Genomic DNA, 26,494 nt, shown 5'->3' on the forward strand with positions numbered 1-26,494 from the left:
TAGACTCCTTGTCTCCTTCCTCCTGGTCCTCTGACAGCCAGCAGACTTAGAATCTCTCCCTCTTACATTCACACATGCGTGACGCTGTGCTGTGACGCACTAGGACACATAGCATGCCTCCACCCGGGCCGAGGAGTCCTGCTGTGCTATGACTCCCCTCTCCCACTGAAGCACTGTAACAGGTCAGAGCGTCATCGGCCCCCGTTAGAAATGAATGAAAGATGAATAATGACTCATTTGTCTTGGTATGATTCAGTGTGTTTGTGGTGCCAGTGAATGTGAGTGTGTGCCAGCAGAAACCCACTCACACACACACACACACACACACACACTCCTAATTCCCATTTCCGTGGAGTTTAAGCTTTCAGACTTGAATAAATCTCTTCTCATTTCCTTCTGTAACTGTTGCGAATGTTTCCTTATGAAACTAAAGTCGTGTGTGTGTGTGTGTGTGTGTCCGCAGCTTTACAGGCTTAATGTTGTACCTCAGCGTTGAGCTCTACCTGTCATTGTGTTCCCGCTCTAATCTAGAATGAGCTTCCCCTGCACACGCTACAGTGAGTCGCTTAGAAAAACAACCTGGCAGCCGAGTACTTTATACTAAAGCAAACAGACACAACACACGGTGCTTATGTATTCACAGACGCCGCTTCATTTCCATATAAATGTGTGTGTGTGACCTATGGGAGGCTCCTTCCTGCCTCAGATCGGCTCAGTGTGAGCAAACACAAGCTCCAAATCTGAGCAGGGATCCATCGTGTCGCGTTCATCATCATGTGTGTGTCCCGCATGGAGGCTCACTCTGTGTGTGTGTGTGTGTGTGTGTGTCTGTGTGTTTAAGTGCTTTTTGTAGGGACTCTCACAATACTGAGTCACAGCTGCTATTATGTCTCCACTTACTCTCAGGTGCCACCTTGTAACTTTGACGGCAGGAATAGAAAGCGTTTTATCTTCTGGCAGATGGCGACACTTTCTTTCTTCTAGGAGAGAAACGGAGCGATGAATAACAGATTGAATCATAAGTTGTTTATTGAGTTTTGGGGGTCCAGCAGTGCTGAAGTCTGTTCTGAAGCGGTTCTCCTCACTGGGGACGCCTCTGTTCCTCTGGAGGCTTCGGTTCTGATCCAACGTCATATTAGGGAGAGCGGCATGGGACGGCTGGTTGTCGTGGAGACGGACTGATCAGCGGGCAGCGTCATTCTTATGAGTTAAGATCCCGTCTGGAGGAAGGATTGGTTTCCTGTCAGGAGCTGCTGCTGCTGATGATGATGATGATGATGATGATGATGATGATGATGAAGGCCCATGGAGCTCTGGAGCTCTGCTGGCTCGTCTGGCTGCCTCAGTCAGATGGAGACTGCTGTGCCTGAACTTCACAGATGTTTGCTGGTTCCCTCTTGCTTCAGTCAGCGTGTGGATTCATGACTGAAACATCTATTATTAGTAATTCTTTAGCTTTTTCCGTTGAGAACACAAACAAACAAACTAAACAAACCCAGTGGCCCATCTGTGCCTCCACACCCATCTCAGCGCCTCACACACATCAGCACCTCATGATAACACAACTAATGATCTGGATCCTTCCAGCTCTCCTGGGATCTTTTAATTTTAGCTTCAGCAGAACGTCATGTTTACAAAATCCAGCTCCAGGTTTCTTCATCGGAGGATTGAAGTCTTTTTCATTCACCACCTCAGTGCCATCTTCATCACCTAAATGTCCTAAATGTCTTTCTGTCTGTCTGTCTGTCTACCTGTCTGTCTGCAGTGAGCGGCCGGATCATGAGGCTGGTGTGGAAGTCCGTGGACAAGATGAGGTGCTTCAGGAAACGATCCCTGTTCCCTTTCCTCTGCTTCCTCATCACCTTTCTCCTCTTCTTCAACCTCTACATGGATGAAGGCTACGTGCTGGTGAGGAGCTTTACTCAAATCATTTTGACACCAGTGTGAAAATCTCCTGCTGACACTCTGTAATGATTGTGCTGTGTGTGCGACGTGTGGACGATCTGTGCCGTCTGAACCCTGACTGGCTGGTTTGTTATTTTAGGAGGCGGAGAAGAGACAGCTGGGAGAGACGCTGATACATCCTGCAAACTCTGAGCGATACGTCCACACCTTCACAGATCTCTCCAATTTCTCTGGGAACATAAATGTGACATATCGCTACCTTGCAGGAATTCCTTTGCCACGCAAAAGTAAGTTTGACTAAACTCAAATAAATATCAGGAACACAGGACAGCATCTGACTCACTTTACTCAGGGTGGGAGTTTGTTGTTGTTTTGTATCTACTAACATAAAGATCTTATACATACATGTGTGTGTGTTCACAGAGTATCTGACCATCGGTTTGTCTTCAGTCAAGAGGAAAAGAGGGAACTACCTCCTGGAGACCATCAAGTCCATCTTTGATCAGTCCAGCTATGAGGAGCTGAAGGAGATTGTGGTTGTGGTCCATCTGGCCGACTTTGACCTGGTCTGGTGCGAGAACCTGGTGCAGGAGATCACCAGGAAGTTTGCCCACCACATCATAGCCGGACGCCTCCTGGTGATCCAGGCTCCTGAAGAGTATTATCCGTCTCTGGACGGGCTGAAAAGGAACTACAACGACCCGGAGGACAGGGTCCGGTTCCGCTCCAAGCAGAACGTAGACTACGCTTTCCTCCTCAACTTCTGTACGAACCTCTCTCACTTCTACATGATGCTGGAAGACGACGTGCGCTGCTCCAGGAACTTCCTGTCGGCTCTGAAGAAGGTGATCACCTCCAGAGAAGGTTCCTACTGGGTCATGCTGGAGTTCTCCAAGCTGGGCTACATCGGGAAGCTCTACCACTCCAGAGACCTGCCGCGTCTGGCTCACTTCCTGCTCATGTTCTACCAGGAGATGCCCTGTGACTGGCTCCTCATCCACTTTAGGGGTCTGCTGGCCCAGAAGGATGTGATCCGCTTTAAGCCCTCTCTGTTCCAGCACATGGGCTACTACTCCTCCTATAAAGGAGCAGAGAACAAACTGAAGGACGACGACTTTGAGGAAGACTCCATAGACATTCCTGACAACCCTCCTGCCAGCCTTCACACAAACATCAACGTCTTTGAGAACTATGACGCCACAAAGGCTTACAGCAGTATCGTCGATGAATACTTCTGGGGGAAGCCTCCGTGCACCGGAGACTTCTTTGTCATCGTCTTCAATAAACAAACTAAAATCAGCCGGATCAAAATCGTGACGGGAACCGAGGATCGACAGAACGACATTCTGCACCACGGAGCTCTGGAGGTGGGGCAGAAGATGGTGGAAACCAAGCAGGGCAGGCAGTGTGCCTCCTACATCACGTTAGGAGAGTTTAAAGGAGGAAACATTGAGGTGAACAATGTGGACCACAAGATTGGCTTTGACATTGAGTGTGTCCGGGTGGTGGTGAGTGGCAGTCAGAGCGAGTGGCTCATCATCAGAACTATCAGCTTATGGACGACACAGCCAGTCAGTCAATTAACAAAGTAACAAACCAGCCTTTTTCATTGATCTAGATGTGTACGTGTTAATTTGGATGCACTCAATATAAGTTCATTTTGGACTAATGAATGATGGAATATTCAACCGATCCATATTTTAATGGGTTGTTCAGAGATCTATGTTTTTAATGTGATGTTCTGTACTTAATACATTAAATTGGCCGATATGGAGCGTTTATATTTCTGTTCACGTTCCTAAACAAAGAAATCTCTACACAAAATGGTTCATACTTCCTTTTTACTCTGGTTTATAGCATTTTAAAGGTTAGAACACAGAAGTGAACTGTTTCCTGTCGGCCGGCCAAAGTGCTGTTCCTCAGTGAAAGTGTCTTTCCAGGGTCGGACTGATTTAGCTTTAGCTGGTACACATACATTATGCTGTTTACACGTCTGAGAGTGAGGGAGGACGGAGTCAGTGCAGCGTGAATCAACAGCCTCGCAAAAACCATTCTCTGTGGGAGGAGAGAAATGGAAAAAGGATCGGACGGCTCATTAAACAAACGAGATGTGATGTTTCCTGGAATCCAGAACACGTCGAAATGAACAATCATTCCAAAATTAAAAGCCTCATGATGTTCAACCACTATGAATATGGAAAGAAAACAATTAAGTCACATCCATTATGAATGCATCAGCACAGAAATGAACACAGACATGACTGCAAAATCACAATCAAGCACAAGACACAAACATCCAGACGTCTGTTTACAAAGGAACCTGATTCTCTGAACAGGAGTCAGAGTCAAAGCTGCAGCAGCCTGGACGATGATTTTATCATCTCGGGGTAAAGGAGACGTTTATAGCTCACCACTTAGGCAGGCAGCTGAATGTTTCTTTATGCAGCGTGAAATCAGTGAACATCTTAACAGCTTCACACATTATTTGCAGCCTGTGACTCTGGTAGCAGCAGCAGCAGCAGCAGCAGCAGCCTCTCCTGTCTTATTCTGCGGCTCCTTGTCTGTTGTAAAATGCTCCAATTCTTTCATCTCTAATGCTCTAATTTCAGTTTCCACTTATCTTGCTCCTTTTTCATGGTTCATTCTTTGCTGCCATCTGCTGGTAAAGTCTCAGCCTGAGGTTCAGTCCTCAGCTGAACCAGAGATGACGATCTGCAGGAGCAAACAGAGGAATGCAGTCACTGTTTACACTGCAATGTTACATTATTACTCTGAAGCTGAAACAAAGTCTGACTCTGGAATAAGACCACAGACTAGGACAGATAAGAATAGCATCACATTGTAAAGGTACATGACTTGCCTTTTTGATAAAAGATGAATATGCTTTCAGCAAGATAAGGTTAACTCTGAGACACAATAATGCTGGAACAGGAAGGAAACACTAGTTTGACCAGAGAGACGGATGATAATTCAATATTCAACACTTTGCCAGTTGATACATTGTTTTGGATTCACTTGTTTTCATTTAGTTTTCAATCCCACAAGTTATTTTTCTCTAGATTAATATTTCATGCTGTGGTGTGTGATGGACTGGTGGACACTGCCCAGTGCCCAGTGGGAGAGGCTCCAGTCCCCCCATGGCCCTGAAGCAGGTGGGTGGATGTTCCAAAGCAAACTCCTCTCTTCTCTCCCTCTAATCTGCCAGGAGCACAGAGTGACATTTATTTGGAAAAGCCTTTCAATGAGAATCCTTCTTGAAGATGGAGTGTAACAGGTGTCATCGGTGCGAGCTGCTCTCTCCCTCTGGGTGAGCCCCCTTCAGGTACCGGGTGAGCCAGCTTACAGCAGATGGCCGGGCCACAGGCGCAGCCAAACCTCAAGTGAGGCCTTGGACGGAAAATAGAATCTCGTCTCATCCAGAGGACAGAGTGTGTGCACATTCAGACTGGCCCTGACACACACACACACACACACACACACACAGTCTTCTGTTCTGTAATCAGTATTCTGCCTTCAGTAATGGGAGACAGAAAAATCTTTCTGATTAGAATAAACACTTTATAATGCCAATTACAGACACAAAGTGAAGTATTTACTTATCAGAGCTACATGATTACAGCTTAATAACAAATAATAAAACACATAAAGACACTAAATGTTTTTTAATTTTGATTAGAAGACAGACGCCAGCAGGTGTTAACGCTCAGTGTGATCAGTTGATGCAGTGCTGCGCTTCATCGCTTCATCACCACAGCTCGCACAAACAGGTACATCATCGCCTGACGTCATCAATCGGCGGCGAGTGTCTGTCAAAACAAACAGCGGCCAAGTGCGGAGCTCGTGCCGAAGTTTGGAGCCAAACTCCCGCCGCTGATGAGCCTCAGCTCGGTAAGACGCCGCCATCTTAAGTGAACATAAAGATGTGGAGATAGTTGGGCTTCTGTCTTTAACCCGCCCCGTTTGGAACGATTAGCCGAGTGCTAACTGCTGCCAGAGCCCGTTAGCCCGCCGCGGTGGAGCAGCAGCCTGTAGCCTCCATGTTCTTCAGTGTTATTAAGTGTTATGACGTGAACAGAGAGAGAGTGAAGCGTTGCCAGAGCCGCGGTGATGGCGGAGTTCATGTCGGACTGCTGCGACACAAACGTCAGCGCTTTAGCCTCCAGCTACACGGCGACATAAAGCCTGAGTGCGGCCGGGAGGTGACGTCTGTGCGCCGGGCCGCTTACGACAAAAGCACCGGTGTAGATCCGGACCGGAGCCATAACTACAACATGACTTTAAAATTGTGAAATAAGAGGATAAAGGTTGAGGACTTTGATCTGAAACACTGTGTTCAGAGTTTACTGTGTAACAATCTGAGTTATTTAGCATTCGACCCTCCTGGTTGTTGTTTAGTTAAATCGCTGTTCTGGAATAACTGTAAGCATTATTTTGTATTCAAAATGATCTGCAGGTGTTTATGGAGTCATTTAAGTTTCTGTTCAATGCTTTTTATTTGTCAGTAAGCTGCACATTTACACAGACATGTCTTTATTTACTTTAGCTTCAAATCGAGACTGAAGCGGAACAAATGCTTACATTTAAATGAAATAGACTACAATAGAGTATTTATGGACAAAAATATACAACTATATTCCATTTCAACAACACTTGGATAGCTACTATTTTCGTTTTTGATATTTACTTTGATAGTTACTGTCAAGAAAACCGCCGTTTATTTGTTATGTTGAAATGCAGCTCAAAGCAAAGTGACATTATAGTGCCAGTATCAAGATTCAATAAAGTAATAAGGCGTTAAAACTGCAGAGCGCAATGAAGAGTCACATGATTTATAATTCACATGATACTAAGTATAAAGTATTGGACCGGGCGTTGCATCACATGAACTTCTCCATTATTGGTGTTTATTGAGTGAGTTGCCGTTGTAGTTGTGTAACGTTGTACGGTGTCAAAACACACCGCACGGTCATACACATATAGTATTAATATAGTATTAATGTAGGATTGTAGAATAATATGTGTGTTACAAATTCCCCTTTTAAAACAGAGGACACAGTGACATCTAGTGGCGGTGAAGTGAATTGCACAGACGCTCATATTCGCCTCTTCAGTGTCTTAACAGGTTGTTCCCCCCTCCAGGCTTCCCTCCACTGAATGAGGTGAGGTCTTCTGCCTGTGCTGCTGTGTTCGTGCTGCCGTGAGGATGGGCCAGCAGATGTCAGGCCAGGCGGTGATGACCCGTCTGCCTGAGAAGCTGGTGAAACACGTTGGACTCGTGCGGGACAGTGGCTTCCTCACCTACGAAGAGTTTCTGGCCAGGGTGTCTGAGCTGAACGACGTGTAAGTCTGACACAGTGTGTTTGCTCAGCAGGACCTTTAGCAGACGTCCAGCTCGGGGGAGGAGGTGGGAAGAATGTTTGCTTTTGAATTAAAGTGTACATCAACAATATTACATTTGTATCTGATAGGTTCAGGTACATGGTGTACTTCAGAAACATTCTTCCCTCTATCTGTCTAACTGGATGCTTTGTAGCTCAGTGTAAGCTCTCGTGTTTGAAAGCAAGCCTCTGGGGAGCTGTGGTTCTGTTGTGCCATTTGGGACTCAGCCAGTTATTCACTCATGTTGTTCCCCAGACGCTCTGCCCCTGTGTGTGCTGCTTTAAATATAGACTCCTCGCTCTCACAGTGAGGGAGTGGGGAGGGGGCGGGGGGGCAGCAGATACACCCACAGTACAGAACACACAAACATGCAGTGTAAACCTTCCTCTTCCTCTCAGCACTGCCAAGCTGGCGGCCGGACAGCAGAAGCACCTGCTGTTTGAGGTGCAGCCAGGCTCCGATGCCTCGGCCCTGTGGAAGGTGGCCGTCAGGATCGTCTGCACTAAGGTGAGACTGAGGATGAAGCATGCACACACACACACACACACACACACACACACCTGCAGCTGTGGAACACACAGGCCAACACTGACGACTGACCACTCTGCTGTGTTGTGTGTGCTTGAGTGTCAGTGATTATATTCTTGAGTATCTTTATGTCTTTGTATCAGGTTGAGGCTCATAGCAGACAGATGCTTGCCTTCTTTAACCCCTTGTCTGCTCCATATTCACACTATCCTCCTCAGCTCCATGCTCACTCAGATACTAAGTCATGTCACTGCTCTGTAGATCAACAAGGAGAACGGAATGCTGGAAGCGTCCCGCATCATGAACCTATACCAGTTCATCCAGCTGTACCACGACGTCACCAGTCAGGCAGCAGAGATCCTGTCTGCAGAGGGCGCCACTGAGGGCCCGTCTGCCCAGCTGCCCTCCACCGACTCCTGCCAGGCCAGCATGTGGATGGGCAGGTCAGAGGAGCGGCACACACTCACCTGGAGCTCTCTGGAGTTATCATCCCAGTAAGGTCTAAGGTTGTGTTCTTCCCTCCTGTGTTTGTGTTCTCATGCAGAGTGAAGCAGCTGACTGATGAAGAGGAGTGCTGCATCTGCATGGACGGCAAGTCTGACCTGATTCTGCCCTGTGCACACAGCTTCTGTCAGAAATGCATCGATAAATGGTGAGAGCGACTTTAAGATCAATCCTTTTATAAACCCTGTAATGTAATGATGTAACCTTCATCATCATCCTCATCATCAGTCCCTCAGCACAGTGCCCTTTGTCTCTGCAGGAGCGGGCAGAGCAGAAACTGTCCCATATGTCGTCTGCAAGTGACCGCAGCCAACGAGTCCTGGGTGATGTCTGACGCTCCCACAGAAGAAGACATCGCCGGTTATATCCTCAACCTGGCTGATGAGGCGGGGCACCCACACAGGCCTTAACCCTCCACGCAGAAGGGGAGGCGACCTCTTACATGTAGATACACTGACTTTACATGTTGACACACAGAGTGACTGAAGAGAAGAAAGGCTGATCTCCTGTTGGTTTCCTTATTCTGAGTCAGAGACCTGACAGTTTCCTCCTCCTCCTCCTCCTCTTCCTCCTCCTCCGTGTCTCATGAAGCTCCGGCATCCCCGTGTATTGGAGCCCACACACGGTCCGTGTGGTGCATTGTGGGAAATGTGTGTGGTATAAACAGTATCTCTAATGTCTAACTGCAAATTCAATGTTTATATGTTTTAATAGATTGTATGGACTAACTCCACACACACACACACACACACACACACCCAGGTTGATCTGAACCTAAAGCTGGGCGGGGCGGTGGAATGTTATGTTCACATTCTGATGACGTGAACAGATGAGGGAAGGGAGGGATGAAGTTCAGTACTCTGATTCTTCAGAAGTTCGACTCTTGCCTGAATTTCTGGCACAACTTTAAAGCCAAATGTTTCTCCAGGTAAACGTCTGTCCTGTCTCAGCTAGCATGAGGAGCTTTATGAGCTGTGGGATGTGAACCTATAGTGTTCCTCTGGTCCAGGTGAGGCTCTGACACGGGGACCTGGAGCTTCTTGGTGCACAGGACTGAAGGGTGGTTAAGGCTGATTGACCCGCTGTCTTCTTCACTGTTGGACTTAACCACTGCTCACTTATCTTCATCTTTGTACTGTTATTTTTTTACTTTGTCTAGATCTCATTTAAGATGAATTTAAGTTCAATCAGATTGCTGAAGAATTACTGTGGCGTCTTTAATTTCAGATTGAAGTGAAGCAGCGTTACATGAAGTTGTGTTTAGTTTATGTGAATGAGTTCAACGCTTAATCATCTCATAAGATGTGATGATGTAATAATAACCTTAATCAGGATTATACATTTATATTCTGTTGAGTGAAATGATGCATCTTCAAAGTATTCTACACAAAATATAACAGCGACTAGATCACAATGTTTACTTCTCCTGCTCATGTTTGTGATGTGATTGTTTTCTCTTTAGTTCATAGTTAAATTATAATAATAATATGAGGTAATGTGTGTGGGGGGAAAGTGTCATTTTAGATTGTCGTTGTTGACAAACGGCGCTTTGAAGCCTCCACACCTTCCTCTGTGTTTGTGCTCTACAACTGGGAAGTCTCTAGGTTTAGAGCAAAGATGACCTGTGACAGATATGAAACACTAAAATCATTTTAAAGCTGTTTATACAAACTGAAGCGTATGCAGCTATACACTTTCCTCACAAAGATAACCAGCTCCTTCAGATTCCACTGTATGTCTAAAATAAGAGATTAAAGCTTCTGATCATGAACTCAAAACAATGTTTAAGCACAGGATGTATTCAGTCAGTGCTGTAATGAGATGTTTCCGCCTTTAGGTGGCGGTATCTACTCTAATGAAAGTGCTGATGATCGTGAAAACATGAAAACATGAAGAAAATAGAATCTTACTGCATAATAAAGAGAAACTCAATTTTTTGCACCTTGGCTTTTTCTTCTTCTTTAGAACAGATCGACATCACAACATTACTATAGTGTCTTATCAGGTTTATTAAAAGATTAACAAAGTCATACAAATACGGGTGAATTGTTTTTGTATAAAAAGACATTCATCACATTTCTTTCTACGAACACGCGGAGTAAAGCTTGAGTAACAAAAACATCAATGTTGTCTTACTTCAGTGGCGATCATGACGTCATCCCTGTACTGTGTGTGTGCGTGCACATGTATGTAAAACTTCATATGAATGCGACAGTAAGCGTGAGGTGACTGCAGCAGGACGGAGGTGAAGGAGGTACCTGTTTTGAATTACATCCCATAATGTGACTTCTGGCGTTTGTGTAGGGTTCTAAACCAGCCGCTAGGGGGCGCGCGATACTTAACTGCGGCCATTGCTTTGTGAGGCGTTTGGGTACCAAATGTTTACACTGGGTGTCTGTCGGTGTTCGGCACGTTCACACAGTAATAAAAGTCTAATACTATCTCTGAAAGCCTCAAAATGACTTTCCCCAGTCGAACTGTAAGCTCCTGTGCTCCGTGGGTCTGAGGACAAAATGCAAACAAACCGAATTTAACCGAATTTACAGGTGAAAACAAAGCGAGAGAGAACGTAAAGCTCCGTGGCGCGTTCAGGCTCCTACTGACCATGAAAGAGTTGTATGTTTAGTTAAGTTTGAGGAAAAAATATACGTATAGAAAAACAAAAAGGAGCAAAAGCTGAATACTGACATGACTGTGAGTGTACCAGGGGTTAGACAGTGACACTGAATGTGTCACACACACACAGAGAACCCCTCATGGAATCAGCTTTAGTCAAATTGGAAACAACATTGCAAACAAATTGCCGCTGACACAAAACGCTGTGCTGATAACAGATAAGATGGAGACGACCACAACCAGTCAGCCTCCACCGCTTAGCTGCAGCACAGTGGCTTTATCTGCACACACACACACACACACGCACGCAAGCACACACACAAACACACACATTATTAGCACAGTGAATGCAGCTCTTCCTCCCTTCTGAGGCGGATGGTGGCTACCTCTGACCTGATCTGAAGCGGCATGAGTGCACTGAAGCAATTCTTCCTCTCCTCACATCTGTTAAAACAACAACTAAACTAAACTAAACTATACCATTAAAGAGAGGTACACAATAACTAGGAAAGTGGATAAGCATGTCATAAAAGTCAAGTTTTCATCATGAGACACTGAAGTCAACACAAAATGGTATGAAGCCCCTTCTGTAGAGATGGGTCAGGAGGATCTTCTTACCCATAGCTGCTGTCTAATGTGTCTCTTTATACCTGAGGACATACCCAGTTTGTTTCTGCTGCCTTGCTGGATCACTCAGGGAAAACGGGGCTCTCCTCTGCCTTCACTGCCTCCACTAAGAAGCTGAGCTCATTGCACAGAGTCTCGTGACGGTAGGCCATGCGGATTTGGGCCACGTTGGTCCGCCGAATGTCGTTGCCCGCTGGTCCATCCTGCAGGTAGTTGGGACCAAGGAAGTGTTTCTTCTCCTGTGGGTGATGGAGGAAGTGGATGACATGTTTACATATTGAGCTGTAGTTGAATGAAGAGATCAGCACTGAGTGTTTAGACTCTGTGTTGTTGATGGTGAGCTGTGGTTGCACTGACCTGGTGTGAGAGGCCGCTCTGCAGCACACTGTTCCTGGCTATCTCACACAGATCACAGGTGCTCAGCTTCCACAGCTGGGCTGCGATGGCGTACTCCTCCATCAAGGCCTCCTGAAAGCATTCAAAGGAGCAGAAGCCAGTGAATCATTAAGAATGAGATCAGATGTAAAGCAGACTCATTTGTCATTATAGTCAAATCTTAGGTTTGGTCAGGGTCGTGTTGTTCGTTCGGACCTTGGTGTAATGGAACTGCATGGGGTCGTCAGTAGACAGCGACACACACAGGCCTTTGTGGAGAAACTCTCGCAGGGGGTTCTTGGAGTATTCCAGGAACAGGCTGTTGTTGCTCAGTGGGGACATGGCGATAGGGACCTGGGCCAGGTAATATAAGTACTGCAGCACAGGACTCTGGGGAGGGAGGGGAAAGTGTAGACACCACAGGAATGTCAAGGCAATGATCTGCAGTTTGTCTCCACCTTTGCTGGAGGTACAGTGCAGGACTTCACCTTCTTCAGGTTGAGCCCATGGGAGATGTTGTCCGCCGTGAGGAAGGCAGAGACCAGGTGTGTGATGGAGCCGGCCTCGCCACAGTGGGGACGGAACTGGAAAGTGTTCATTCCTCGCTCCCTGGGGAGGCACAGAGAAAGATACACTCTTATCACAGATAATAAGCAAAAAAGGACAATTAGCACCTGGCAGTTAACGGCAGATTCTGGGGCCTAAAGAGATTTGGCGTTGGTTGGCCCTGCTGACTCACTTGCGCAGGTTGTTGAGCACCATGACGTTGGCGTACATGTGGAACAGGTAGTAGCTGTAGGGGGGGTTCTCCCCTGTGGTCCAGGCCTCTGGTTTGGGGCTTTTGTAGGAGAACATGTGGTCGCTGTGTTTGGACTCGTCGTCCACGCTGTCGAATCCTGTCAACTACACAACAACAACAACAACAACAACAGGAACATAGAGATAACATTCATTATTCATCAGTATTGCATGAATCAGTAAGACTTTGTCCTCTTGTGTTTAGGATGAAGCTACAGTTTAAAGCCTGGATGCTGGATGAAAAGGTTTATAGGGGAGTGCTGTGCTTCTTTCATCTCTTTCTGTTTCCTTGGTTCACTGAACAGCTGAATGACTGAAACAACCTGAGGGTGTGTTTGATCCTACCGGCATCAAACACACTCTACCTATTCCACAGCATTGATTATTCTGAAATCTGACTTCCTGTCTGGTATGGATTTACTAAGTTTCATGCTGATGACCAGGTTACCTTTGAAAGAAGCACTTACATATTTCAGGAACACGTGTATCGCTTTGTGCTTCTGTGGGTTGACTGTCGCCTCAAACAGGGGGAGGAAGATGTTCTCCAGCATCTTAGAAAAGTGTGGGATTAACTTCTTTGACCTGAAAATGTCACTGCAAGACAAAGAGACTCAAATCAGTATCAACACAAACATTTAAAATCACAAACATTCTAAATCAGCCCTTGTGGCTTTAGCTGAGCACTCACTAGATTCTTGGGACCTGGATCATCCACCTCATGTTGGGTGAGTGGACCTTATGCTGGATGAACCAGTTTGCCAGGCTGTCCCACTCACTGGCAGAGCGTCCGTAAATGGACAAACGAGGCTCGGCGTGCTGGTACTTGCTCTCCTCCAGCTCGCCGGCCACTTCCTGTAACAGACGCCAAACCACAGACATGTCGGTCATGTGAGGTCATCGCCCAAATTCAAAGAAATCCCTTTGTTGGCTTTGTTGTTGTTATGATTTGTTTCTCAGTACTACACCTTGACGAGGCGTGCAAAGTACTCTCCGTTGATGTAGTTGTCTGTTTTCAAGTAAATCTCTCTCAGCTCGCTGGCTCCCACCGGGTTGTATTTAGAGTTGAACTTGTCAAAGCGATGAAATGTTTGCCTCCCCTGAGAGAAGCATTTTTGTGTTAGAGGGTGAATCTTATTGATTGAAGATGGCGTTTCCACTCGGACAGCCTGATTGTATTGATCTTCATCACATTAGTCATTATGCTGACTCTGCATGCGAGTCCAGACTGAATTGCGTAACACCACATGAGGAGCAGGAACACTGGTAATTGCATCCGTGTGTCAGCCAACACAGGTTGGTGAAACATGTGCTTTAGCTTTGTACAAACAGCAGATTCCCTGTTGGCAGGCACACTCAGTCATTATCTGATATACTATACTTATCAATTATCAATACAGGAATCTGCAGCCTGGATGGAGTTATGGAGTCCAGACCTGAGTGAGGACTTCAGCACTTTGGCTGGACCGGTGTTACATTCTAGTAAAGAAGGCGTTCTTACAGCGTGGACGTCCAGTGAGTCCACGGTGAGGTCATAGGGGTCCATGGTCAGCGTGTCGAACACTTGCTTCAGGGTGAACTTCTCACCGCCTTTCTCCAGGATCAGCCGGTCCGCCTCTGTCTTGTAGGTCGTCTGAATGAATCTGAGCAGATGCTTCTGGTTCATGCAAGCAGCAGCGTGTATGTGTGTGTCCACCTGTGTTTGACACACAACACACACAGTGTCAGTGTGTACGGTGTACACAAAGCAGCTAGCTCTACATGAAACTGAGTCTGACATGAGCAGTGAGGCAGAAGGGAAGCCTGAGGAGTCAAGATCTAGACCAGGAGGATGGGATTTCATTTAGAGATTGACCAAAACATACAAATACTATAAAAACTCTATATTTAAGAGTAAGAAAAGTCAGTTATTATCTATCTACCAACATGGTTTGACCTGGAATGTCAACTTCCTGTTTTGGACATGACAGTTGGAGCGCCAAGTTCCTCTTCTGTTAAACACTGAGGTTTGTTATGAAAGACAGGCGTACAGTGTGTTCAGTAAAACGCTCATAAAATAGCTATAAATTAATATCCAGACAGAAACAGAGGACATGAAGGATCAAATAAAGTTGAAGAGAGGAAGCTGAGGTCAAACAAATCTAGTTTGTACTGTCTTCTCTCTCTATCTGCTCACGTATCTGTGATGAAGACACGACTGAGTGCCCACAGACCGGTTCCATTGTTGTGAAATCCATCTCAACTGTAGTTTTGATACGGTACTTATGCCACCTGCCGACCTTTCTGACGTTGTAGAAGTCTCTGTGTGGAACTCCTTTGAGCTCCTTCAGCTCGGCCATCTCGTTCAGCATCTCGTGGAGGTAGAACTTAGAGCCCAGGAAGTTGAGACGCCGGTGACAGTAGGTCTTCCTGTGAGAGACACCAGACAAGAAGACAGGAATCAAACCTCTCACCTGCTGACTTTATGAGTTTCATGAACACACTCAGGCTCACAGACTCACAGCTGAGAGGCTACAGGCATCAGGGTGAGACACAGACTCAACTAAATACAAAGAGAAGAAGTTATCTGTTGTTAATAAACTGTTTAACACAGAAGTAAAGTAAAAGGGCATGGATTCTGAATGTCAATGTTGAGAGAAATGAGCAGTAAGTCATGGATCCTTCTCCTAACATGCTGAGGACTGAACTTATCTGCTTTTCCATTCTAAATTCAAGTTTTAACAGTAGCTTGAACCAGGATGTAAGTCTTGGGTTGAGTTGTGTTCTCACGTTGGGCCGTCAGCGATCATGGCGAGGACGTGGCTCATGTCGATGGCGAAGGTCTCCAGGTCTGGGTAGGGGAGGCCGTGGGGCTGCTGCTGCTTCAGAGCCTCCACGCTGTCATAGACGTAAACCATGCCGTCCTTCATCTTCAGCTCATAGTTGAGGTCCTCAGGAATCCCCTCCATTGAGTACGGGTCCTCTCCTTCATGAGGGCAGGGACAGACGTCTGAAGAGACAAACACACGTCTGGAGTTATAACATTAAAATGAGGCTGCCTGTGTTTACTGACGCTGCAAAGAGTTTGAATTTGATTTGAATGCACGAGTACCAACCTGACGCTCAGCTGTGTTAACTAAACAATGGAACACACACACACACACACACACTGTAACACAAGTGTTCTCTGCTGCTGAACTTTGGAGATTATGAGATTATTGGCTCTAGACGCCATTTTGGATCTGCACTCATGCACTCATGCTGCAAGCAGGAAGGCTTTACTCCAGGAAATATGAGTGAAATAATGCAACTAAAGGTCAGTCATTACAGTAAAGAGGCCTCTGGAGTGAAGTCAAGTCACTGAGGGAGATCTGAGGCGACTCATAAACTTTTAAACACCTCATGTAGAAAGATTATTACTCTGAACAGAAGAATAGGATGTTAATACAGCATGATTGGCAGCTTCAGTGGGGGCAGGAGGTGCAGTGAAGTGAGACACGACTGGAAGAAACCAAGTCAAGCAGAGAGCAGCTGGAGACGAGCAGTAAGGAAAACAAACTCAATAAATAAATAATGATAAAGATCTGAGATGTTACAACACGCCTCTTCACTGTCCTATAGCTCAGGAAGGATGTGGTAATCTGTCTCTGGCTCCGTGTGTGTGTGTGTGTGTGCCATGGCTGTATGCCCCCCGCATTTGTGGAGTTGTACCTGGCAAAATCTCATCCTCCTCCTTCCACTGGTTGTCTTCTGCTTGGCGGAGGAACTGAGCGGTGGTGCGGTGGAAGCGGTGGTAGGCCAGCCTGGAGTACTTCTCCCTGATGAACAGAGCTCTCAGGAGGCTGTTAGCCGCCTGCTCATAGTCGTCAACCGCAACCTGTAGATGTGAACACATTCAGACACATATCGACTGGTTTAAGTCCTTTACCGGACTGTGAATGATGAATCTATCCTGTGTCTGTAAGTGTAACACCATCTAGAGCTCAATAGATGCTGGTTGAAGTTTATAGATTAGATTCTGCTCAGTGTTCCTTGTTGTTGTGTCCCATAGTGACACTTGTGTGTGTTTGTTTGGAGGCTGGCGTCCATGTTTACCCCGGCACAGTAATCTCCACTGATGGTAACTCTCTGGAACTCTGGGTAGTTCTCTGGGAGGCTTGGTTCAGGCGTGGTTGGAGAGACGGGTGTCATGGCAGCCAGGGGCCAGTCGCCACAGACGGGCTGAGCCACCGACTGAGAACGCTTCATCCTGAAACTCTTCTTCCTGGGGAAACACAAGCAAAGATAAGTATGAGGATCGTTTTGGCTCTGAGAGGAAACACAGAACATAAACAAAGTGTTCTAACCCCACCTCTTCACGCTCGCTTCTGAGAGCTGCTCGGCGATCTCCTTCATCAGCGTCCTCTCCCTGTCCTCATGCAGGCCGATGGGACAGTCCTCAGGCACGGTGAACAGAGCCAGAGCTTCTTTGGTGTCCTCCTGCTGCAGGGCGGAGGCGTACACCTTCTCTGCAAGCAGACGCACCTTCTCATCTTCCTCAGTCAGGGAGACCTTTGGGAAATGCCGGGGAGCCTCTGAATGATGAAGAAGAGAGAGAGAAGACATGACATTTAAAGGTTTAGTCAAAGATGGTGGAGATGGAGTCGGTTTAGATTGATGAAGACTTTGCAGAGATCTTCATCTTCTGATCTCGTGTGGATCAGACCCTAAGCATTCTGGGTAGGTTTGGTTGACTAACTCTTGAGTGCTGAGTGGTGATGAGATGTGGCGGCGTTAGAGGAGGAGAAACATTATCCCAGTGGTGACAGGAAGTCAAACTGGCAGCAGGATGAAGAGGAGGCCTCAGAGATTGAAGGTGAGCTGACTGACTGACTGATGACCTGAGCCGGACCTGTTTTGCAACTCTTCCTCTTAAATCAGAGCAGTAAACACGTCTAGAGTGGCCGAGTCGGGTTTCAGTGTCGGCCACATGTGGGGACGTTACAGTAAACATGATGAAGATGAAGACGAGGCTGCAGGCTGGAGTCTCACTGAGGCTGAGGAAGACACGCAACCCAGAGGGTGTGTGTGTGTGTGTGTGTGTGTGTGTGTGTGTGTGTGTGTGTGTGTGTGTGTGTGTGTATTCTTTGCATCGAGCTGCAGTTTTTTTCAAAGCATGGTTTGTATCCTGACCTGATTCTGGCTCATAAACAACAACACTATCTTCTGTGTAGATGTGTTGTGATTCTGATCATCACACCATCACAGCTTCTATTAATAAAGGTGTGACTGCTAATGTGGGTCACTTGGCCAAACACACACACACACACACTGACACACTGCTGCTAATCTGCACTCCCACCAGAAGCTCTCATGTAACTGGATCCATGTAAGAGCCGGTGTTCGCTCACAGATGACACCGTTCCATCACACTGGATCGGTTGTAGACTTTTCCTCGCCAAGAATTTTTCCGACGCCATCATTCCTGACAGCATGTGTGTGTGTGTGTGTGTGTGTGTGTGTACAGTCTGCATGCATGAACAGCTGCCCAGACTCATGCTGACCTTGACCTTACATCCCAACCCCAAACACTGAGCCTGACCTGCATGAGTCTGAGTCTGAGTCTGAGTGTGAGTCTGTCAGCACGGCACAGATCAGTGTGCGGCCGTACTTCACCTACATGCTCATTCATCACTTTACAGGATCTTTGAAATCAACACATTCAACATTCTTAGTTCTCAGCCCATCACGTATTTGTGTTTCACGTCTTTGGTGTGAACCTTATTGATGGCGTGGGAGTGGAGCGGCGTCCCCTCAGAGCCTCTCAGAGCCTCATGCTTCCTCCCTGAGCCTCACAGTGTGAAGCATCATAACACAGCAGCTCAGTCTGAGGTGGTTGCTCTGTTTGTCTCTTACCTTGAACAGCTTTGTGGCTCATGTCTGGCTGTGTGTCTCTGTCTGTTGGTTCTATCTCCTGGTCCCTCAGCTCTCATCTGCCTCTGTCTCCTAGGCTACCGAGCTCTCAGCTGTGGCTCCGGTGTGTTACTGTCTTTGACACTGTAAAGACTCCTCAGGTCTGTGAGGTTTGCACTCTGTCTGCCTGTGCGTGTGTGTGCGTTCCTGTTTATAAGCTCCTGCTCCTGTGTGTGTGTGTGTGTGTGTGTGTGTGTGTGTGTGATGCAGCTGTTGGTTGTTGCTGTCTTGAGTGTCTGTCCCTGTCTCTATTTTAGGGAGTTGACAGCGACCTGTTGACGGCTCGTCTTATCCAAGCTGGCATGTCACAGCTGGCAGCTAACACGTGAGACAATACACATCTCTGTGATTGGTCGACGCGGAGCAGCGTCGACCAAATCGTGGGCTCTCTGAGGTCTGAACCAGGAGGGGGAGAGGCTGGCTGCTTCTGTGTTTCCTGCTGTGGTGCAGTTTAACTCAAGCCTCAGTGTGAGAGAGCAAAAAGCTGTTTAGTCATCATAAATAAGGTGTGGCTTTGAGTTTGTTACATCATCTCCTAACTCAAATATTGACTCGGGTCCGCACAAATATCACGGCTTGTGAAAAAGTAAACAGAGACTTGTGAATAAGGTTCTTGGTATTTAAACACAGTTGCAGGCGTCGCAGCTCTGTGTGCACAGTAGAGACTCAGTAGAGCTGCTGTTGTTGTCGTTTTGGGGCAGATACACACTAACACGGTGTAATAATCCACCTGGTGACTGAGAGGAGAGCAGCTGCTGTCACTCACCTTTCCCAAAGCACGGTGTGGACTGCTGCTTGAAGAGCGGAGTGTCTCTCCTCTTCATGCTGACGTTTGGTGATCTGGAGGGAACAGGGAACAATCCACACTTTAATCATGTCACTGTAATGACTCAACTCTCCTTAGGTCATTCATCCTTGGGGCATTTATGATGTCATTGTTGTCATCAGGAGCTGCTTTGGTGATATCAGGTAGGAAACAGGCAGCGAGTCTCAGCCGCCGTGTTGGTCTGAGTGTTTCCTGTTGTTTCCTGCTGCAGGCCTCAGTCGAATGTCCACACAACACTCACTGTGGTGTAAAGTGCAGCCTACTACAGTACACACTACAGTACACACTACAGTACGCACTACAGTACACACTACAGTACACACTACAGTACGCACTACAGTACACACTACAGTACACACTACAGTACGCACTACAGTACGCACTACAGTACACACTACAGTACACACTACAGTACACACTACAGTACGCACTACAGTACACACTACAGTACGCACTACAGTACACACTACAGTACGCACTACAGTACGCACTACAGTACACACTACAGTACACACTACAGTACACACTACAGTACAAACTACTGTACACACTAAGGTACACACTTCAGTACACACTACAGTACACACTACAGTATGCACTACAGTACACACTACAGTACACACTACAGTACACACTACAGTACACACTACAGTACGCACTACAGTACACACTACAGTACACACTACAGTACACACTAAGGTACACACTTCAGTACACACTACAGTACACACTTCAGTACACACTACAGTACACACTACAGTACACACTACAGTACACACTACAGCTCTTCAAATGATGAAAATGAAAATGGACACTCGAACGCTTGGATATCAGCTCAGAGTGTTTTAACAGCTGAGTGCAATGAAATGCGACTCAGCATCAGGATGAAGAGAGAATCTGCATCTAATGAGGCACTGAAGTCACCAATAAGAGCAGAGATGCACATGTGACATGAACATACAGACTGTAAAGAGAACAGAGTGACAGCCTGAAGAAGTCATTTGTTTTTTGTTTCTTGTGCTGAAATGCAAATAAAGTCTGACAGCTGATCTGCAGTCTCCTTCAGAGCAGAGTGTAAACACTAGGACATGTAAACATTCCCTTTTAAGGAAGTCTAATGTTTAAGAACTGCTGCAACCATGACGATGTATAGCTGCATTCTGACTGATCTCTTCCAGTTTAGATAGGGTTTAAAACCACCTTATCTTATCTCTTCTTTGGTTGGTGTTTCCTTTGTGACTGTGCGTGTGTGTGTGTGTGTGTGTGTGTGTGTGTGTGTGTGTGTGTGTGTGTGTGTGTGTGTGTGTGTGTGTGTGTGTGTGTGTGTGTGTGTGTGTGTGTGGGTGTGTGTGTGTGTGAGCGAGCGAGCGTGAGAGCGACACGCCTCATAGAGAGAATGTACATAAAGGCAGGATTCCATTCGGCTGTTTTTCTGGTCTCTGCCCCTCTGTCCGTCCCTCAGGAGCCCCTCTATACAGAGTCGATGACGTAACGAGCTGCTTTCAGGCCAAATCTGGGCATTTAGTTTGAGAGTCAGGCCGAGCTGCCTCTGTCTGAGGAGAAGCCCGGACAACAAGTCCTGTCTTGATAAAGACATGGAGTGCAGCGACCTGCAGCTGAAGCCCCGCCCTCCTCTGCTTTACCCTCTAGCTCTGCAGCTCTATGTTTGACTGTAGAGTCATATAGCAGAGGCTCTATACAGAGGGATTAAAGGTTTAGATACAACACAAGCAGAGATCCAGTCTGCAGAGAACAACAAGAGAGAGGAGGAGGAGGAGGAGAAGTTCAAGTAAACAACAGGACAGAGGCAGATAGACAGGTAGACAGGCAAGACAGGTATAATTTATTCATCTCCCAGGGGAAATTAAAGCTGGATGTTCTTCCAAGAAGTAAATCCTGGAGGAGGTGTAGATGAAGGTAGACAGGAGTGTGTGTGAAGGTGTGGAGGTGTGATCAGTGTGTAGCTGTACAGTGATCAGTGTGTGAGCTGTGATGTTTCTGTCTCTCTCTCTCTGTGTGTGTGTGTGTGTGTGTGTGTGTGTGTGTGTGTGTGTGTGTGTGTGTGTGTGTGTGTGTTGGGTTGAGCTCAGTCTAATCTCCACCAGAAGAAAACACCGTGACTCAGAATCCAAACAGTGACTCCCTGGAGACCCGGGCCCAGATATGTGTTCCCACGGGAAAGAACCAGAGACAAGAGAAATAATAGAGACAGAAAAGAGTCTTTGATCAGATAACAGACGACTGAATACTTTTACCTCCAACCTGACACAGCAGCTTTAACCCTAACCCTCCTGGTAAAGTCAGACTGAGCTGTTTGTGGTTGAGCGTCTCCAGTTAATCCTCACTAACAGCAGACAGACAGGAGCCTGCATGTGTGACACGTGTACTAACACTAAGTGTGTGTGTGACAGGTCGGTAACTAATGAGCCTCACAGATCAATCAAAGTACATACTAACTTCATGATGTCGTCTGTTCTGCACTCAGACAAACATCGGCCGTCGACTTCATGAGGAAGTCACTTTGACTTTTACCTGTGAGTTATTTCTGAAAAGGAGGAAGGAAGTGCAGAATCTGTTCATATTCAATAGGAAGCAAAGAGACACAGCGTTCTACAGCTGTAAGTGCTTCAGCCGGTGGGCCTGTAGTACTTTAACACACATCCACACACATCATAAACACATCATAGACATAGAAACCTTCAGTAGAACCTGACAGACACACACAGATCAGATCAGAGGAGAAGAGTGGAGCCTGAAGCATCCCAGCAGTGTACTCACCCTGTGTTCACCTCTGTGTGTGTGCGAGAGGGCCAGTGGACAGGAGAGCAGGCTTGTCACAGCAGAGTGTGGAGGCATGCAGGCACACAGACAGGTTAACTATTTCCCTGCCGCTGAGGTAAGTCTGTCAATGCCAAAGGCGGAAGTCACACAGATGAAAAGTCGTGCGAAGACGCGTCGGCTTCACACTGGTTTGCTGAGTCGATCTGATCTGCTAAAGGGAAACTTCCTGTGGCAACGCAGCTTCCTCACCACGCTATCTAAAGGCAGAGGAATCTATTTATAAACCACTCGTTTCCTGATTAAGAATGAACGTGCAGCTCCATTGTGCCGCCCACAGCAAAGGAAAGAGGCAGTGAGCCCTTTGGCCTGTGAGAGAAGAACTCCCTACAAACCCGCTGCACTTCTCTCTTCTCTCTTCTCTCATCCCCCTCTTCCCTTCCATGGTGTGTGTGTTCTTGTCTAAGTTGAGCTTGGACACACAGTTGCTTTGGCTGCATCAAATAGTGCAAATGTTCTTAGATAAGCAGTGTTTCTGAGGACACACACTTAAGGAAGACCTGAATAATCATAATAAGACTTCGATCAATTCTGCCTCTGTGTGTAATATAGACACAGGAGCAAAGATAAGACAGAGAGGAAAATGCTGCTGTAAGAAGTAGAGCTGTGTCTTCAGACCTCTCCTGCCTGCTGGACTCACTGCAGCACCCCCTGCTGGGCGCTAAGGGGAACTTCTCCTCTAAATGATTCTGTGCCAGGTGAACTCTCTCATCACTTTGTTTTAAACTTTAGAACAGAGAGTTTTTTGGTTTGAGGCCTTCAGGTTCAGGTTTGTCTCAATGCTCCCTCGTACCGCCATGTGTTTCCTCTTCCTCCTCTTCCTCATAGTTAATGATCCTCTGAAGGCCAAAAGAAGAAGATGAGAGCCGTGCTTTCATCTAAAAAAATTAAATTCCACGTTTGCAAAGTTATGGAGAAAATCACTTTGATGAGCCTTTTATTCTCTAATGATCCAGATTAGCTTTGCTGACTGAACTTCTTCCATCTCAGGACAACATGGCCGCCCTCCGCTTTGCTCCGTGTCAGCAGAGGTGAAATTCCAGAGCGATGAACGTTTCTATCCGGTTCTTATCGGCGTGTTTGTGATTCCAGCTCGCCCTCTCTCCCTCTCTCCCTCTGTATTTATCCAAATTGGACGCTCTTTGCCGGGGGGATCATTTATTCTGTTGAAATACTGTGATTACACAAATTCAGAACATATTGACCTGGGGCTCACTTCACTTGACGACATGTGTTCCTCTGATGCGATGCAGCTGATCACAGTTATATTTAGATGGAATGTGCGGCGCTGCTTAACAGTGTAGTTTATAAGGAATCACACAGGACGCAATTAGTTTACTCAACATTTTGTCAACACACACACACACACACACACATGCAATAGCTTTAGAATGATGTCACCAAATGACCACAAAATTCCTTCCTTGTTTCATTTATTTATTGATTTGTAAGATGAGACGTTCCAAGCAGCTGAAATCTATGATCTGATTTATTAGATATGTTTGTTTTATTTGCCACATTTACCACAATGGAACATAAATTATGTCACTTTAGTACGATTTCAAGTAATAGCAGCCGATGTTATGACTCAGCTGTGATTTATTACATTCATATAAAGTTGATGATAAATGTCAAAGCCAGAGATTCAAAGATCAAACGCTTCGTTAGCATAATAACGTTACAGAAAGTGCTTTGTTTTGAGTCGACTCGTGTTGTTTACATGTAATGGAGCAGTGAGCCGCTAGATGGCAGCACAGCGCTTCTTTAGTGAGAAGCAGCGGCTCATTGAAACAGAGACTAAACTATTTGACCCTTTACGTGTTTGATCAGTTAACACATCGCCTCCTTCCGATTGATCTACATTTGCTGCATGATTGAAGACATAAAGGTCACACTGATATGATTACACAAACATACATTAGATTAGATTACATCACACTTAGATACAGGACAAAGTCATTATTATTTACACTTAAGATACTTCATTGAAGTTTACAATCACAATGAGACATAAAGTGGAGTTTGAATGTATAAAAATATAGTAGTATTATAAGTTTAAATATAAGGTAAAGTAACTTCATATATTTCTCTATATACAAATTGATTTTCAGCTTATTTCTGATGCTCTTTATGATTCACTGCTTTAGTCAGGAATCTGTGTGTGTGTGTGTGTGTGTGTGTGTGTGACAGTCCAGTAATTTCAAATATTTGAGATGAGTCCTGTTCCAGCTTGGCCCTCCTCCTCCTCCTCCTCCTCCTCCTCCTCCTCCGTCTCCGTCTGTGTGTAATGGGGTTCATCAGTTCATCGAGGATCGTCTCCTTCCTCTGCTGCCAAGTTCACCTTGGAAACGGAAGAAGATCCGTACATCACTCACTGGTTGAAGCTGACGCAGACACACTCTTGCGCTGCTTCCATGATGGGAATCGCGTCCAAGTCTTCCCAATCTGTCTGATAAGTTTCCTCTGACGGGCCGAGCCGCTCTGTCTGATAGTAAAGCTATGGAATAGAACCTCTGAGTGGAACTTATCTTCATCTGCTGCCTGCAACGAGCCTCCAGCAGCCTCCTCCTCCTCTGCCTCCTCATCCCTCTTCATCTCAGGCCTCTCTGGGTGGGGTCCGGTGTCCGCGGCCTCCAGTGATCCTCCTGCGTCTCCCCGTCCTGAGGCCCGGCTGAGCGGAGTCCGGCAGGGAGCGTCTGCGGCGCCCGTAGCCCCCAGAACCGATCTTATCCCCGGGAGCTCTGGCCTCTTTTCTGACGTCGTTAAAGATTTGCAGGCGATGCAGCAGGTCCTGGTAGTAGCAGGTAACCAGCACACAGCCCATGGACTTGGACGAGGCCATGGGGGACCTCCTGCTCCTGGAGTCCAGCTGAACACTGGGAAGGGAACGGAAACATTTCTGTTACATTCTGTCTGAACTTGCATCATATCCAAACCATCACAGATCGTTCAGGTCTAGAGATCATCTGTGATCTTTCTTCTTACCTTTGGGCGCCCGGCTCCTCCGGCTCCTGCGTCGCCTCAGCATGGACTTGCTGGCAGATCTCTCTGACCGCCTCCAGGTCCTCCTGCAGGTCTCTCCTCACACGGCTCTGCGGCCACACTCTGAACCTGCCACATAAGGAGAACAGCGTCTGTGTGAAGGAGGAGTGGAGGTGATAGACGTGTTGGCAGGTTGTGATGGAGCTGCTGGCTCTGCTGTGGGCTCACCTCTTCTTCTTCTCCCCTGTGGCTCCTCTCACCAGGGGCAGGAGCAGAGTGAACACACAGCAGCAGAGGAGCGTCTGCAGGGCTAATCTCATTTTGGCTGAAAGCTCCCAGTGGTGAAGACAGAAAGATGAACCTGGGGGCAGGAGGGGGTTAAGATGGGACGAGAGGAGAGATCAGGTTTAGTCTCCTTCACCTACAGAGGATTCAGCAGCACCATAAGAAGAACGCTTGGATTACACAACTTCACTACAATATCAATTGCTTTGTATCATGAATTATCCTAACATCCTCAATCCTAACATCCTCAATCCTTACATCCTTAATCCTTACATCCTGACATCCTAACATCCTAACCTGCTTACCTCCATGCATCCTTAAATCCTTACATCCTAACATCCTTAATCCTTACATCCTTACATCCTTAATTCTTACATCCTAACATCCTTAATCCTTACACCCCTACACCCTTAATCCTTACATCCTAACATCCTTAATCCTTACACCCTTACACCCTTACACCCTTACATCCTAACATCCTAACATCCTTAATCCTTACATCCTTAACACCTTTAAATCCTTACATCCTAACGTCCTTACCTCCTTACATCCTTACCTCCTAACCTCCTAACATCCTTGCATCCTTACATCCTAACCTCCTAACCTCCTAACCTCCTAACCTCCTTACATCCTAACATCCTGGCATCACTTTCCTTCTCAGCCCGTATCGTCCTTCAACCCTTTGTGCCAGATTATCAGGATTATTCTAAACATTAGTCCCTGAGAAACTTAAGATAAATCCATCTTGTCTTTAAATAATACTCCGTCTGATCAAAACGATCGCCTCAGAGTGGTGTCAGATGTTTCCTACCTCAGGCTCTCAGGTCAGCAGGTGTAGCAGAGCCCAGCTTGGTGCTTTCCTCAGGCTGAAGGAGCTTTACCATGAGTGGAGGTCTGGAGTTT

The 26,494-nt window shown here is 46.5% G+C and overlaps 4 protein-coding genes across 9 annotated transcripts; 2 read left to right on the forward strand and 2 right to left on the reverse strand.

The window, feature by feature from the left end:
• The first annotated feature begins 1,778 nt into the window (after positions 1-1,778).
• Positions 1,779-3,502, forward strand: LOC142988499 (alpha-1,3-mannosyl-glycoprotein 4-beta-N-acetylglucosaminyltransferase C-like). The gene is made up of 3 exons (XM_076137693.1): positions 1,779-1,908; positions 2,045-2,192; positions 2,329-3,502. Exons 1-3 carry the CDS (start codon positions 1,780-1,782, stop codon positions 3,495-3,497), a joined length of 1,446 nt encoding a protein of 481 aa, XP_075993808.1. The 5' UTR covers position 1,779; the 3' UTR covers positions 3,498-3,502.
• Positions 3,503-5,684: 2,182 nt separating this feature from the next.
• rnf141 (ring finger protein 141) lies at positions 5,685-10,253 on the forward strand. 6 transcript variants are annotated; one of them, XM_076137670.1, is made up of 6 exons: positions 5,685-5,793; positions 7,045-7,245; positions 7,683-7,791; positions 8,074-8,255; positions 8,357-8,464; positions 8,576-10,253. In XM_076137670.1, exons 2-6 carry the CDS (start codon positions 7,109-7,111, stop codon positions 8,724-8,726), a joined length of 687 nt encoding a protein of 228 aa, XP_075993785.1. In that variant the 5' UTR covers positions 5,685-5,793; positions 7,045-7,108; the 3' UTR covers positions 8,727-10,253. The 6 variants fall into 6 exon arrangements, with proteins under 6 accessions (XP_075993785.1, XP_075993787.1, XP_075993788.1 ...); XM_076137672.1 differs by having other exon boundaries at positions 5,701-5,793; positions 7,028-7,245; XM_076137673.1 differs by having other exon boundaries at positions 5,714-5,793; positions 7,017-7,245.
• A 429-nt stretch (positions 10,254-10,682) lies between these two features.
• On the reverse strand, positions 10,683-22,529 carry ampd3b (adenosine monophosphate deaminase 3b). Its single transcript, XM_076137669.1, has 16 exons — positions 22,265-22,529; positions 19,427-19,500; positions 17,060-17,282; positions 16,804-16,972; positions 16,420-16,585; positions 15,499-15,718; positions 15,009-15,138; positions 14,231-14,425; positions 13,698-13,829; positions 13,421-13,584; positions 13,200-13,326; positions 12,674-12,837; positions 12,423-12,543; positions 12,151-12,324; positions 11,917-12,027; positions 10,683-11,798 (listed from the first exon to the last, which is right to left on the reverse strand). Exons 2-16 carry the CDS (start codon positions 19,482-19,484, stop codon positions 11,622-11,624), a joined length of 2,331 nt encoding a protein of 776 aa, XP_075993784.1. The 5' UTR covers positions 19,485-19,500; positions 22,265-22,529; the 3' UTR covers positions 10,683-11,621.
• Positions 22,530-24,119: 1,590 nt separating this feature from the next.
• On the reverse strand, positions 24,120-26,488 carry admb (adrenomedullin b). The gene is made up of 4 exons (XM_076137680.1): positions 26,403-26,488; positions 25,535-25,667; positions 25,310-25,435; positions 24,120-25,200 (listed from the first exon to the last, which is right to left on the reverse strand). The coding sequence occupies exons 2-4, from the start codon at positions 25,624-25,626 to the stop codon at positions 24,921-24,923; spliced, it is 498 nt and encodes a 165-aa protein (XP_075993795.1). The 5' UTR covers positions 25,627-25,667; positions 26,403-26,488; the 3' UTR covers positions 24,120-24,920.
• Positions 26,489-26,494: the final 6 nt, after the last annotated feature.

The sequence above is a fragment of the Genypterus blacodes genome, unplaced genomic scaffold (assembly GCF_046128005.1).
Source record: "Genypterus blacodes isolate CSIRO-AG114 ecotype Tasmania unplaced genomic scaffold, CSIRO-AGI_Gbla_v1 ptg000332l_1, whole genome shotgun sequence".
Classification (NCBI taxonomy): Eukaryota; Metazoa; Chordata; class Actinopteri; order Ophidiiformes; family Ophidiidae; genus Genypterus; species Genypterus blacodes.